The sequence below is a fragment of the Silene latifolia genome, chromosome 2, assembly GCF_048544455.1.
Source record: "Silene latifolia isolate original U9 population chromosome 2, ASM4854445v1, whole genome shotgun sequence".
NCBI classification, from domain to species: Eukaryota; Viridiplantae; Streptophyta; class Magnoliopsida; order Caryophyllales; family Caryophyllaceae; genus Silene; species Silene latifolia.
Genome location: NC_133527.1, coordinates 157,378,042 through 157,390,807, shown reverse-complemented (window position 1 = coordinate 157,390,807; position 12,766 = coordinate 157,378,042). Strand labels below are relative to the sequence as shown.

Below are 12,766 nucleotides of genomic sequence, written 5' to 3'. Positions count from 1 at the left end.
ATCGAATTTTTAAAAAATAACCTGAGAATATATGACGAGATAGGAGTTGACGGCGAGGTGGTGCCGAATCTCTGACGACACTGCAGTGGTGGAAGGTGAAGGCTTCAGAGAAGGGAGAAAAGGGGAAGATAAAGAGGAAGCTTTAAATTCTAGAAACAACCGCAAAATAGTCTGAAGTAAGACGGGGTTAAAGTAGAAGGTGGTCTGTGTCGAACCTCCGTTGCCGGCTCCGGCGTGTCAGTTGGTTGGGTTATAGATAAGTGGACGTATGGGCTGTGACTTTGTGGGTTTTGTCTTTTATTCTAATGGACCACTGATTGTTTCAATATAAGGATGGTAGTGGTAGTTCGTACGGTTCGTACTGAACTTTAGTTCGTACATGACCCCGACCCTATATATATATATATATATATATATATATATAGGGTCAGGATCCGGTGAGAACCACTAACATAATGAGAACCTTGAGAACCCTTACTAAATCATCATCAAATCTTGTTCCGAAAGTTTTGATGGATCATTTACCCTTAGTTTAGTTTATTCTAACACATTTTTAATATAGCTAAACAAAATTTTTTGATTTTATTAACAAAATATAAACTTAATGTAAAAAAAATACAATTAGGTATACTGAAATGGCCATAGATGCACGAAAATCAATACTAGGTGCATGAAAATTGTTACATGCATGAAAATGATTACTAGGTGCATGAAAATATCAGGCTCTACGTGCACGAAAACGAGTTCTAGGTGCGTGAAAATTGTTAGATACATGAAAAATGAGTACTAGGTGCATCAAATTAATAAAATATTTCTCGTCTCGATTCCGTTCAATAATTTATACTTTTTGGACCAAGAAATATGTTATCTAGACATAAAATTATATGCTGAATCCAAATATGTCGTCATTTTTAGAAAAAAAATCATTAAGGTGGAGTTCTCACGGTTCTCACTATGTTGGTGGTTCTCACTGGATCCCAAATATATATATATATATATATATATATATATATATATATATATATATATATATATATATATATAGAGAGAGAGAGAGAGAGAGAGAGAGAGAGAGAGAGAGAAAAAAAGATCTAACGAGTCCTCCTTTCTCATTGAGTCCATAAGTCCCTCTAAGGGCCTTTGGATGGACTCAATGGATGGTTGAGATGAAATTGATTTAGAGCTATTAAAAAGAAAAAGAAAAAAATGTGGATGGTTGGATTGAGATGGATGGTTGAGATTGAAAAAAAAAAATTATCATTAATTAAATTTCTATACACTAATTAAATTTTCTTTCTCTCTCTAGCCCTAATTAATCAGTTTTGAGTTTTAGTTTTAATGAGTGTAAATGTAATGTTGTATGAGTTTTATGAGTGTAACTTTGATTTTTTGAGGCGGTTTTGTACGCAAAATTTTTTGCAAGTGTAACTCTGACATTTTACGAGTGTAATTTTGAAGTTTTTTTAGTGTAATTTTTTTTGTGACGGAAAATTTGAATTTATATAATTTTAACATTTTACTAGTGTAACTTTGATGTTTTACGGGTGTAAATTTACTATTTTAAGAGTGTAAATTTGATTTTTTGTGATGGAAATTTTGAATTTTTATAAATTTAACATTTAACGATGTAAATTTGATGTTTTACGAGTGTAAATGTAATATTTTAAGAGTGTAAATTTGATTTTTTGTGACGGAAAATTTGAATTTAAATAATTTTAACATTTTATGAGTGTAAATGTAGTACTTTAAGAGTGTAAATTTGATTTTTTAGGCAATTTTCTACAATTTGAATTTATAGAATCTTAACATGTTACCAAGTGTAAATGTGGTGTTTTACGAGTGTAAATGTAGTAATTTAAGTGTAAATTTGAAGGTCTGCGAGTGTAAATTTGAAGGTTTTAGAGTGTAACTTTGGTCCTTTGAGTGTGACTTTGGTCCTTTATAAGTGTAACTTTGATCCTTTACAAGTAAAACTTTAGTCCGACTACCAAAAAACACCACCTCCACCGTCGTCCTCCACCACCAACTCATATCCACAAAACATATGAGTGCAAATATATATAATTTTAACGAGTGTAATGTACAGATATACGAGTGTAAATGTAAGGAAATATGAGTGTAAATGTGAAAAATATGAGTGTAAATGTAAAGAAATACGAGTGTAACTGTAAAGAAATACGAGTGTAAATCTGAAAAATGCGTGTAAATGTAAGGAAATATAAGTGTAAATGTAAAGAAATACGAGTGTAAATGTTAAGAAATATGAGTATAATAAATATATTTATTAGATCTAAGAATAAAAATCATGATAATACGATTTTTTTTTTTAAATCTACTATATATTTATTAGATTTACGAATGTAAATTTAATAAAATACGAGTGTAAATATGAAAAATGAATGTAACTTTTATAAAATACAAGTGTTTTTTTTAGATTTACACCTGTAAATCTGAAAAATGAGACCAACACCACTACCGTCCTCTTTCACCAACCACACAAAATGATATTTGTGAGATCTCGAAAAAGAACCAAAAAAAATGAAAAAGGAACCCAACAAAACCAGATCTGAAACATAAATCTAAAAAAAATATATAACAAGACGATTTTTTATAAGACGAGATTTGAAAAAAAGACGAGATTTGTGAAAAAATAAAAACAACAAACTCCAATCTGAAAAAAAAAAATGAAATATAAATAAAAAAAATCAGAGGAAACAAATGATATTGCTCAAAACAAACAAAATCACGAAACTCAAAACAAACAAAATCACATTTTGGGTGTCGGGTTGTGAGAAATCTGCACACACACAAAAAAAAAGATGAGAAGGAGGGAGGCGGCACACGGTAGGCGTGAGGGCGGCATGGTTAGTGCGGCGTGGTGGTGCATGGTGAGTGCGGCCCAGATCTGCAAAAAAGAGTGGAGATATGGTGGTGTCGGGTGGCGGTGGTGGTGGTGGTGGTGGTGGTGGTGGTGGTGGTGGTGGGTGTTGTGGGTGTTGTTATCGTTGTGGTTGTGGGGCGTGACGTGAAGGTGGTTTGGGTTGTGGTGGTCGGTTGGTGGGTGTCGGGGTGTGTGTAGGGGTGGTGGGTTGGTGGTGGTGGGTTGGTGGGTGTCGGTGGTGGGTGTTGTGGGGCAGCGGGGTGGTGGTGGTTGTCGGGTTGAGGTTGTGGGGCCAGATCTGGACAGAAAAGAAGGGGAGAGAGGTGGTGGCCGGGGTTTCGACAATAGTGGTTGTGGGGCAGTGGGGAGGTGGTTGTCGGAGCGGGCGCGTAAAGGCGTGCATGGAGTAGTAATGGGGTTGGGTGGTGGCGGGTCGTCGGAGGGACAGGGGTGGCTGCCGGGATGGAGGTCGGGGTTGGGTGGTGGTGGGTGAGTGAGGAAGAGAGGAGTGATTTTTTGATTTTTTTGATTTTAGAGAGATGAGATAAATGATAAGTGTGTGAGATGAGAGAGAAGTGAGTGAAAAATAAATGATATATAGTAAAATTAGTGGTTGATTAGTGAAGGTAGTGAGGGAAAGTATTCAATTAGCATTTATCCCTTACTTTTTGCACTAATTACTTGTTTTTTGTCTTCAATCTCAACCCTTCATCTCATCTTTTCAATGGCCCTAAAGAGGACTTATGGACTAAAGAAATTTTGGTGGACTCACTAGATCTCCTTTATATATATATATATATATATATATATATATATATATATATATATATATATATATATATATATATATATATAAAATAGAGCGGGATCTAGTGAGTTTGGTTCTTACGGTGAGTTGTGAGTTTGGAAAATCTAGACCATTAAATAAGAAGAATTGAAGGGCTGAGATTTAATCGCGTAAAACAAACTGAGAAGTCGAGATTAAAAAATCTAACACAATGACAACAGCCAAATAAAAATCAAAGCCTATACCCCCCCGTCTCTCTCTCTCAAAAATGGCGACAACGACTCATCTCCACCGCCGAACACCTTTCTCTCTCCTCCGTTCTCTCCTCTTTAACTTCTCCAACCTCCGATATCTACCTTTCTCTTGGACGACATCGTCCCAATTCTTCTCCTGTAACTCGCATGACTCGGTGTTTAATCACGAGTTGAACTCAGTCAAAGAATCGGAGCTTCGTAACTTAGGGTTTATCGATGAAGATCGTCGTGAAGGAGGAGGCGGTGGTTACGATGGAGAATATGGAGGTGGTGGATCTCGTGGAGGATCCGAGTGGAGGAATTATTGAAACAGATAGATAGCGTTCTTGATTCCCCTTATCACTCTTGCCTTTTTCTTCCGTCTGTCCGCTTGTTCCTGACCTCAAGAATCTCACTCTTTTCCATAATTTCACTCTTCAATCCTTATGCTCAGGTTTCTACTTCCTTACTTTAGATTCCATGTTCTCTCGAATTACTCGTTATTTTCATTTCTTGCTGCGAATCCGTTTATAATCGTTGTTCTTTTTTCTCGAATTATTCGTTAATTTCGTTTCTGGCTGCGAATTCGCTTTTCAATTGTTGTTTTTCTTGCGAATTAAGTCAACTTCTTCTCGGATTATTAATGATCGTCTCTCTTTTCTCTTTATGAATTATTGATTTCCGTCTGGAATAAGCAATTCTCCGATAATCGTTGATAATTCACTGATAATCGTTGATTTTCTCTCGAATTAGTTTGATTTTGTGGTGGTCGTACTATTATAAATGATCGTCTTTCTGAATTGCTGGCAGTGCGAGATGCCGATGGTGTAGGTAGTTCAAGGCTGCTGATGGGCGAATTGAACCATGTTGATCGGTTTCAGAATTGGTGCACGAGACGGAGTATAGAGAGTCCGTAATTGTGGTGAACTGAGCTCGAAGTATAGATTCAAATTCCGTTGGGGTGTTCATGGTGGATGGCAAATTAGTAATGGAGATGCTCGATACTTCGAGTAAGCTGCTTTCACCCGTGATACGTGATGGTGCTTTCATTTTGTTTAATGATGGCATTGAAATTTATGTTTATTCTGATCGACAAACTGGAATAACAGGTAGTTGCGACGGTTCCGGTACGGAGCCATGGTTGCTAGGTACTGGTTCTGGACGAATCAACAACATCAGTCGACACAGCAACAGATAACTTAATACAGCAGACATTAAAGCAACACTTTACGGATTCTACTATGATCGTTATCGCCCACAGGATTACTTCAGTTATCGACGGTCATATGGTGGTGCTCTTAAGCAGTGGACTTGTTCAGGAATGCGATTCTCCTTCGAAGTTGCTAGAGAATAAGTCGTCTTCATTTTCCAAACTTGTTGCAGAGTATGCAAGTAGATCTAATTCTAGAGTGGATTAATGAAGTTAACTTCATTAATTTATGCTCATTTTCTGTATTATCTGCTTATTTAATCGCCCTTAAAACAAATGTACTGTTTTAATTGAATATGTTACCAAGCCTATAAGCGAAGTTACTTTGAACTTCAATCACTCAGATCAATCTCCTAATTATATGCAGTGGCGGATAACATTAAAATAACAGCAGAATAATAGTAGAATAACAGCATAATAACATGTGGTAACAGCAGAATAACTGTAGAATAACAGCAAAGTGACACCGGAATAACATCAAAATAACAGCGGAATAATAATAGAATAACAGCATAATAGTCAAAGTGACACCAGAATAACAGCAGAATAATAGTAGAATAACAGCATAATAACACGTGGTAAAAAAAAGAAAAAAAAAAATCAAAGTTGTAAAAAAAATCAAAGTGGCACCGGAATAACATCACAATAACACCAAAATACAGCGCAATAATAACAACAACAACAACAACAACATCAGAGCCTTAATCCCAAAATGATTTGGGGTCGGCTGACATGAATCATCTTTTCGAACCGTCCATGGGTGCACGCACGCCTCAAAATGCGAATAAAAAAGGGAAGATGAAAAACAAAAAGGAAGAACGAAAATGTAATTGAAAGTCAAGGTGAACTTAGGGGTTTTAAAATCGAATTCCGTCTTTCTTTTATAAAAACTTAAAATTTAAATCGAGAGAAAGGATTAAAACGATTTTTAAAAACCGAAATAGAGTGAAGGATCCGGAATGAACCAGATGAAATCTATAAGGAAGTGGTTGGTGAAAAAGTGTAATAAAGGAGAGAAAAATAAATAAATTAATTTCTTTAAATTAAATAAAAAAACACTAAATATGTCATGCGGTAAAAAAAGAGTAAAAATTCAAAGTATTAAAAAAATCAAAGTGACACCGGAATAACATCACAATAAAAAGCAGAATAACAGTAGAATAACAGCACAATAACGCGTGGTAAAAAAAGGAAAAAAATCAAAGTTACAGCAGAATAACATCACAATAACAGCGGAATAACAATAACACGTGGTAAAAAAAAGAGAAAAAAAATTAAAGTAGTAAAAAAAATCAAAGTAGTAAAAAAATCAAAGTGACACTGGAATAACATCACATTAACAGCAGAATAACAGTAGAATAACAGCACAATAACACGTGGTAAAAAAAGAAAAAAAATCAAAGTCGTAAAAAAAATCATAGTGACAGCAGAATAACATCACAATAACAGCGGAATAACAATAACAGCACAATAACATGTGGTAAACATAAGAGAAAAAAAATCAAAGTCGTAGAAAAAATCAAAGTAAATAAAAACACAATAACAGCATAATAACACGAGGTAAAAAAAAGGAGATAAAAAAAATTAAAGTAAAAAAAGGAATAGCACTAGAAAAATGAGAAAATAAGTAAATGAATGATTTTATATGATAGGTAAGATTAGATCTTGACCATTCATCTCTAATATAATCTAGTGGCTGAGATTTCCAAGCAGAAACTCACAACTCACCATAAGAAACCAAACTCACAAGATCATATATATATATATATATATATATATATATATATATATATATATATATATATATATATATATATATATATATAGAGAGAGAGAGAGAGAGAGAGAGAGAGAGAGAGAGGAGATCTAATGAGTCCCTTACCTCATTTGAGTCCTTATAAGGACCCTTAGATAGACATCTATGGTGGAGATTTTTTACAAAATATAGGCCAAAAAAAAGGGAAAAGCTTGGCTATGAAAGAGGACAACATTTCCTGCAAATTGTCCTTATCAATGATCATTTCCTGCGGACAAAAGAAGATATCCTTTGTACTATGTTTACACTCCCCACATTCTTCCTTCCTTAACACACATATTCCAACTTTATTTTTTCTTTATTCTCTCTAAAATTGGGTTCTTTCATCTGAAAACGAAGCTAACCTTCTCTCTAAATCCTCCAAATCAGCGTAAACATGCAAATAATAGATGGGATCAATGGTATTTCTTCATTTTATTCATTGTTTTCAGTCACGTTTTAATATTTCAATTGAATAAAATGGATGAAGGTAATGATAAATTTTGCATGTCATCGAATTTGTTCATTCTTGTTTTTAATATTTGTTCATTCTTGTTTTTATTATTGTTAGAAGTAAATCTTCATGCTGGGTTTTCATGAATTTGAGTTTTGAGTAGCATGAACGCATTCTGAACACATTTACACTATTGTTAGAAGTAAATCTTCATGCTAGATTTACATTTACGCTTTTTATGGTTATAGTTTTTATATGATTTAGCATTCTGACAACATTTACACTTTTGTTGACATTTACACTTTTAAAGCATCACATTTACACTGCATTCCTGCTCACATTTACACTTTTGCTGTACTTTTACATTTACACTTTTTAATTGTTATAGTCACCTTTGGATTTTTATGGTTATATTTTTTATGTGAGTTAGCATTCTGACAACATTTACACTTTTGTTGACATTTACACTTTTAAAACATCACATTTACACTGCATTCCTGCTCACATTTACACTTTTGGTGTACTTTTATAGTTTTGTTGACATTTACACTTTCAGACAATCACATTTACACTTCGTTTCTGCTACACATTTGGGTGTTTACTCTTTTTGCTATAGTTTTACATTTACACTTTTTAATTGTTATAGTCACATTTTAATTGCTAATATTATAGTTTTAATTTGAGTTAGCATTTGAAAACATTTACACTTTATTTGTTCATATTTACACTTTTAAAACATCACATTTACACTGCATTTCTGCTGACATTTACACTTTTGCTGACATTTACACTTCCAGAACAGCACATTTACACTTCGTTTCTGCTGACATTTACAGTTACACTTTTGGATGTTTACATTTACACTTAACTTTTGGATGTTTACATTTACACTTACACTTTTGGGACATCATAATTTGCACATTTACACTTTTTGTTGACATTTACACTTTTAAAGCATCACATTTAGACTGCATTTCTGCTGACATTTACACTTTCAGAACAGCACATTTACACTTCGTTTCTGCTGACATTTACACTTACACTTTTGGATGTTTACATTTACACTTACACTATGTGCACATTTACAGACTTGCTAAAACAGAATGTAGTTCAACCTGACAGGCAGGAGCTGTGTAGGGAGGTCGAGAAGAGGTTTACACCGTACATCGGCCAAGAGTTTGGGGACGTTGAGGATGCGGTGACTTTTTATAAGATATACACCATTGCTTGTGGGTTTGATGTACGTAGGTACACAACAAAAAAATGGCGTGGCGGTGAGATCAAGTTAAAGCTCGTCGTTTGCAATCGAGAAGGTTTCGCTCACAAGAAACCCAGTAAAGAACAGGATGACGGACTGGTTGGGGAGAAGTCACAGAGGATATTCAGGGTCACTAGAGTGGGGTGTAAAGCGAGGATACGACTATATATGAAGAATGGTCTTTTATTAATTGACCGGTTCCACGAGGGTCACAATCACGAGCTTATCTCACTTAAGGACAGAGAGTTCCAGAAATTATCGCGTAACATAACAGATTATCACAAGATGATAATCGTTTCGAACTCAAGGGTTTGTAATAAATAATCACTCTCTATACTAAATAACTAATTCCATTCATGTTATATTTATATGACGTATCTGTTGATGATTGATTGGCAGCTGAAGATAGGAGCAACAAAAACATACAGAATCTGCAAAGAACAAGTGAATGGATACGAAAACATTGGAGCAAGCTTAAATGATTTTAAGAACTTCCATAGGGATGTTAAATGTTTCATTCACGAACGGGATGGTCAGTTGTTTGTTGACCATTTCAAGGAAACGACTGAAACAAGAATAGGTTTCTACTTTGACTATGACCTTGACAATGATGGCAGCCTACGTAGGGCCATATGGGCGGACGGTACCGCCCGAGATAATTACAAAATTTTTGGTGATGCGGTGTCATTCGACCCAACTTACTCCACCAATAAGTATTCTATGGTATTCACACCATTCACAGGTGTTGACCACCATAAACGATCTGTGACGTTCTGTGGGGCTCTAATTGCAAGGGAAGATTATGAGTCGTTTAATTGGGTTTTCAACCGGTTTTTACAAGCAATGGGGGTAAGGAACCCGAGTACATAATTACGAGATCGGGACCCGGTATTATCAAATCTGTCCCTTTTGTTTTCAAGACAGCGCGCCATCGGTTCTATATGTGGCATATAATGAACAAAATGCCCAGTAAGTTTGGCGTCTCGAGGAGTGATTATAATGAGTTCATGTGTAAAATTAATGACATTATATGGGACGATGAGCTTGAGGCAGAAGAATTTGATGATATCTGGGAGCAAATAATTGAAGATCATGGTGTTGGAGTAAATGATTGGTTTGCTGATACATATGCTATAAGGGGACAGTGGGTGATGGCGCATTGCAGAGACTTGGGGATGGCGTCGATTATGAGGACAACTCAAAGATCAGAGAGCGAAAATAGATTTTTCAAGAGGTTTGAGCACAAGTCAGGAACATTGGTTGAGTTTTGGATGCGTTTTGAGAGCGCTATGGACCAACAAAGACATACACAGAAGCAGCTTGACAACATGGATAAGCACTCGTCCCGCAACGCGTCAACAACATCTGGCATTAGAGATTCATGCTACAAAGGTGTACACCTATTCAGCTTTCCACAAATTCAAACAAGAAGCCATCTTCTCAATTGATACATGTAGAACAGGAGGTTTCACTGAGAGAGGCGAGCTAGAGGTAACTACTGTCAAAGATTCATCCAGAAACAAGAATTTTGAAGTTGCATACAGTCCAGGTAGTTTACACTTCCTATGACATTTACACTTTCTGTTTTTATCTCATTTAAATTCCTATAACTTAACCTTTACACTTCTAATAACTTAACATTTACACATTACAGTTCGTGACATTTACACTTCCTATTAGTTTACATTTACACTTCTAAAAACTTAACATTTACACTTTACAATTGATGACATTTACACTTTACATCATATGACATTTACACTTCCTATACCTTAACATTTACACTTTTCCACTTTACAGTTCCTGACATTTACACTTCCTATTAGTTTACATTTACACTTCTAATACCTTAACATTTACACTTTTCCACTTTACAGTTCATATCATTTACACTTCCTATTAGTTTACATTTACACTTCTAATTACTTAGCATTTACACTTTACAATTCATGACATTTACACTTTACATCATATGACATTTACACTTTCTATACCTTAACATTTACACTTTTCCACTTAATGACATTTACACTACATTTCATGACATTTACACTTTACATCATATGACATTTACACATTTAAATCCCTATAACTTAACATTTACACTTCTAATACCTTAACATTTACACTTTACAGTTCATATCATTTACACTTCTAATTAGTTTACATTTACACTTCTGATAACTTAACATTTACACTTTACAATTCTTGACATTTACACTTTATATCAGTGACACTATTTTTAACCTTCACACTTACATGATAGCTTTATCTGATGACACAGGTACACGTAAAGCAAGCTGCAGTTGTACGATGTTTGAAAGAACCGGAATCCTATGCCGCCATATAATATGGATTTTTTCAGCAAGTGGGATAAAGACTATACCAGAAGATTATGTTGTAAATAGATGGATGAAAGAGTATCTCCGATTAAGGATTTTCAATACTAATGGTGAAGGGACAGAAAACATGCAAGTCATCGATGAAAAACAAATTGCAATGTCAATAATGTGGTCAGAAGTTCATGAAGCTGTAGGGCTCCTTCAAAACAAAGGAGTAGCTGATGTTGACAACTTTTCCGCTGTAATTAGATCATTTAAATACTCCCTGTCACCATTAGGGGAAGTGTTGAATAAAAATCAACAAATGGAGAAATTTCTGAATTGTACGGCATCTGAGGTAGTGACGATATTGCCACCAAAGAATTCGAAAAACAAGGGGGCCGGAAAAGATTCTTTGTCACCAAAACAAAAGCAATGGTGTTGGCTAGGAAACCCAAACGTAAGTGTAAGAATTGCAAGAGAATGACAAATCACGACAAGAGAAACTGCCCTAACCCCTTCTCAGCACACACGCCATTGTGCGAAAGGTCGTCTGAACCAGAAGAGGATGAAGGAGAGGAGGAGGAAGAGCTGGAGTCAGAACAAGAATAGACGTCAGATCAGTGACAAGTGTTGCTCTATATATTTTGAGTGTGTAACTTAAAACTTTGATGTGCTATAACTGGAGCGGGCGATAAGAAATTGGTCTCATGGAAGCGTAACTTTGAACTGCAGTTGGTGTAACTTTTAGTAACACCAACGTTATAGTTATACTGTCATAAGACCAAAATATCTCTGTTTTATTAGATAGCCAAACATTGTGTTACTTGAACTTATTTTGGATTACTTATGTTATTTCAACTAACAGTTACACTTATTTTCAAATAACTGGTGTTAACATTTACACTTCCCATGTCAGCACATTTACACTTCCAGTAACTTCACATTTACACATACTGTATCCTCACATTTACACTTTGAATATCTTCACATTTACACTTCCAATTTAGTCAGTTTTACACTTTATTTGTTCACATTTACACTTCTCCTATATTCAAATTTACACTTCCTATTTGTTCACATTTACACCTTTTTTTTGTTCACATTTACACTTGGGTTGTCACCACATTTACACTTCCAATGTCACCACATTTACACTGCATTCAATTTAATTTCAGTGTGTTTACATTCATACTTTCAGTATGATAAAGTTGACACTGGCAGTGTTAACATTTACACTTTAAGTGTGTTAACATTTACACTTAAAGTGTAAATGTGACTAAATTACAAGTGTGATAACAGTTACACTTGCAATTTAGTCACATTTACACTTTGAAAAAACTATGATTATAAATGCCAAAAAATAGTCAACCATTACACTTCATTAGTGTAATTTACCATTACACTTCATTACTGTAAAACTTACACTTGCAAACATTGCCAACCACAGTACAAAACATTCTTTTCTAAGTTCAAGATTGTCAAACAAAATACATTTCAAAAAAAAATATGTCCACAAATTGTTCACTTTTTCGATAACACAACCTTAATTTTGCGCTTCTTTTGTATCTTGGCCCATAAATCTTCTTTTCCAGCGATAAACCCATTCAACTTTGCTTCAAAAATGTCTATGTTGACATTTATGTCAGCTAGAACAAGCGTCGCCACCAACTCGACTACCAAGTACCGTCGATTCCTCTTCCTCTCCAAGTCTGGATGCTCAAAAGGTTGACCCTCTTACATCAAAGATATACATCATACGTAAAATCCCGATTCTGTTATGTTAGGAAGGGGTGTTTGGCGCCTGAACGGGATTTGCCGATGCTC

General features: G+C 35.0%; 2 protein-coding genes across 2 annotated transcripts; both read left to right on the top strand.

Annotated features, from left to right (window-relative positions):
* The first annotated feature begins 4,889 nt into the window (after nt 1-4,889).
* On the top strand, nt 4,890-9,488 carry LOC141641501 (protein FAR1-RELATED SEQUENCE 5-like). The gene is made up of 4 exons (XM_074450161.1): nt 4,890-5,010; nt 5,081-5,293; nt 8,449-8,927; nt 9,018-9,488. Exons 1-4 carry the CDS (start codon nt 4,890-4,892, stop codon nt 9,486-9,488), a joined length of 1,284 nt encoding a protein of 427 aa, XP_074306262.1.
* A 92-nt stretch (nt 9,489-9,580) lies between these two features.
* LOC141641500 (protein FAR1-RELATED SEQUENCE 1-like) lies at nt 9,581-11,426 on the top strand. The gene is made up of 3 exons (XM_074450160.1): nt 9,581-9,762; nt 10,076-10,167; nt 10,885-11,426. Exons 1-3 carry the CDS (start codon nt 9,581-9,583, stop codon nt 11,424-11,426), a joined length of 816 nt encoding a protein of 271 aa, XP_074306261.1.
* The last annotated feature ends 1,340 nt before the right edge of the window (nt 11,427-12,766 follow it).

What these genes read in the sequence shown, in the direction of transcription:
- LOC141641501 (XM_074450161.1), top strand. Translation starts at nt 4,890, where the DNA reads ATGGAGATGCTCGATACTTCGAGTAAGCTGCTTTCACCCGTGATACGT. An exon ending in ACTTGTTGCAGAGTATGCAA is followed by an intron (nt 5,294 to 8,448) that starts GTAGATCTAATT and finishes GCACATTTACAG; the next exon opens with ACTTGCTAAAACAGAATGTA. An exon ending in TAATCGTTTCGAACTCAAGG is followed by an intron (nt 8,928 to 9,017) that starts GTTTGTAATAAA and finishes ATTGATTGGCAG; the next exon opens with CTGAAGATAGGAGCAACAAA.
- LOC141641500 (XM_074450160.1), top strand. Translation starts at nt 9,581, where the DNA reads ATGCCCAGTAAGTTTGGCGTCTCGAGGAGTGATTATAATGAGTTCATG. An exon ending in ACATATGCTATAAGGGGACA is followed by an intron (nt 9,763 to 10,075) that starts GTGGGTGATGGC and finishes TGATACATGTAG; the next exon opens with AACAGGAGGTTTCACTGAGA. An exon ending in TGAAGTTGCATACAGTCCAG is followed by an intron (nt 10,168 to 10,884) that starts GTAGTTTACACT and finishes CTTACATGATAG; the next exon opens with CTTTATCTGATGACACAGGT.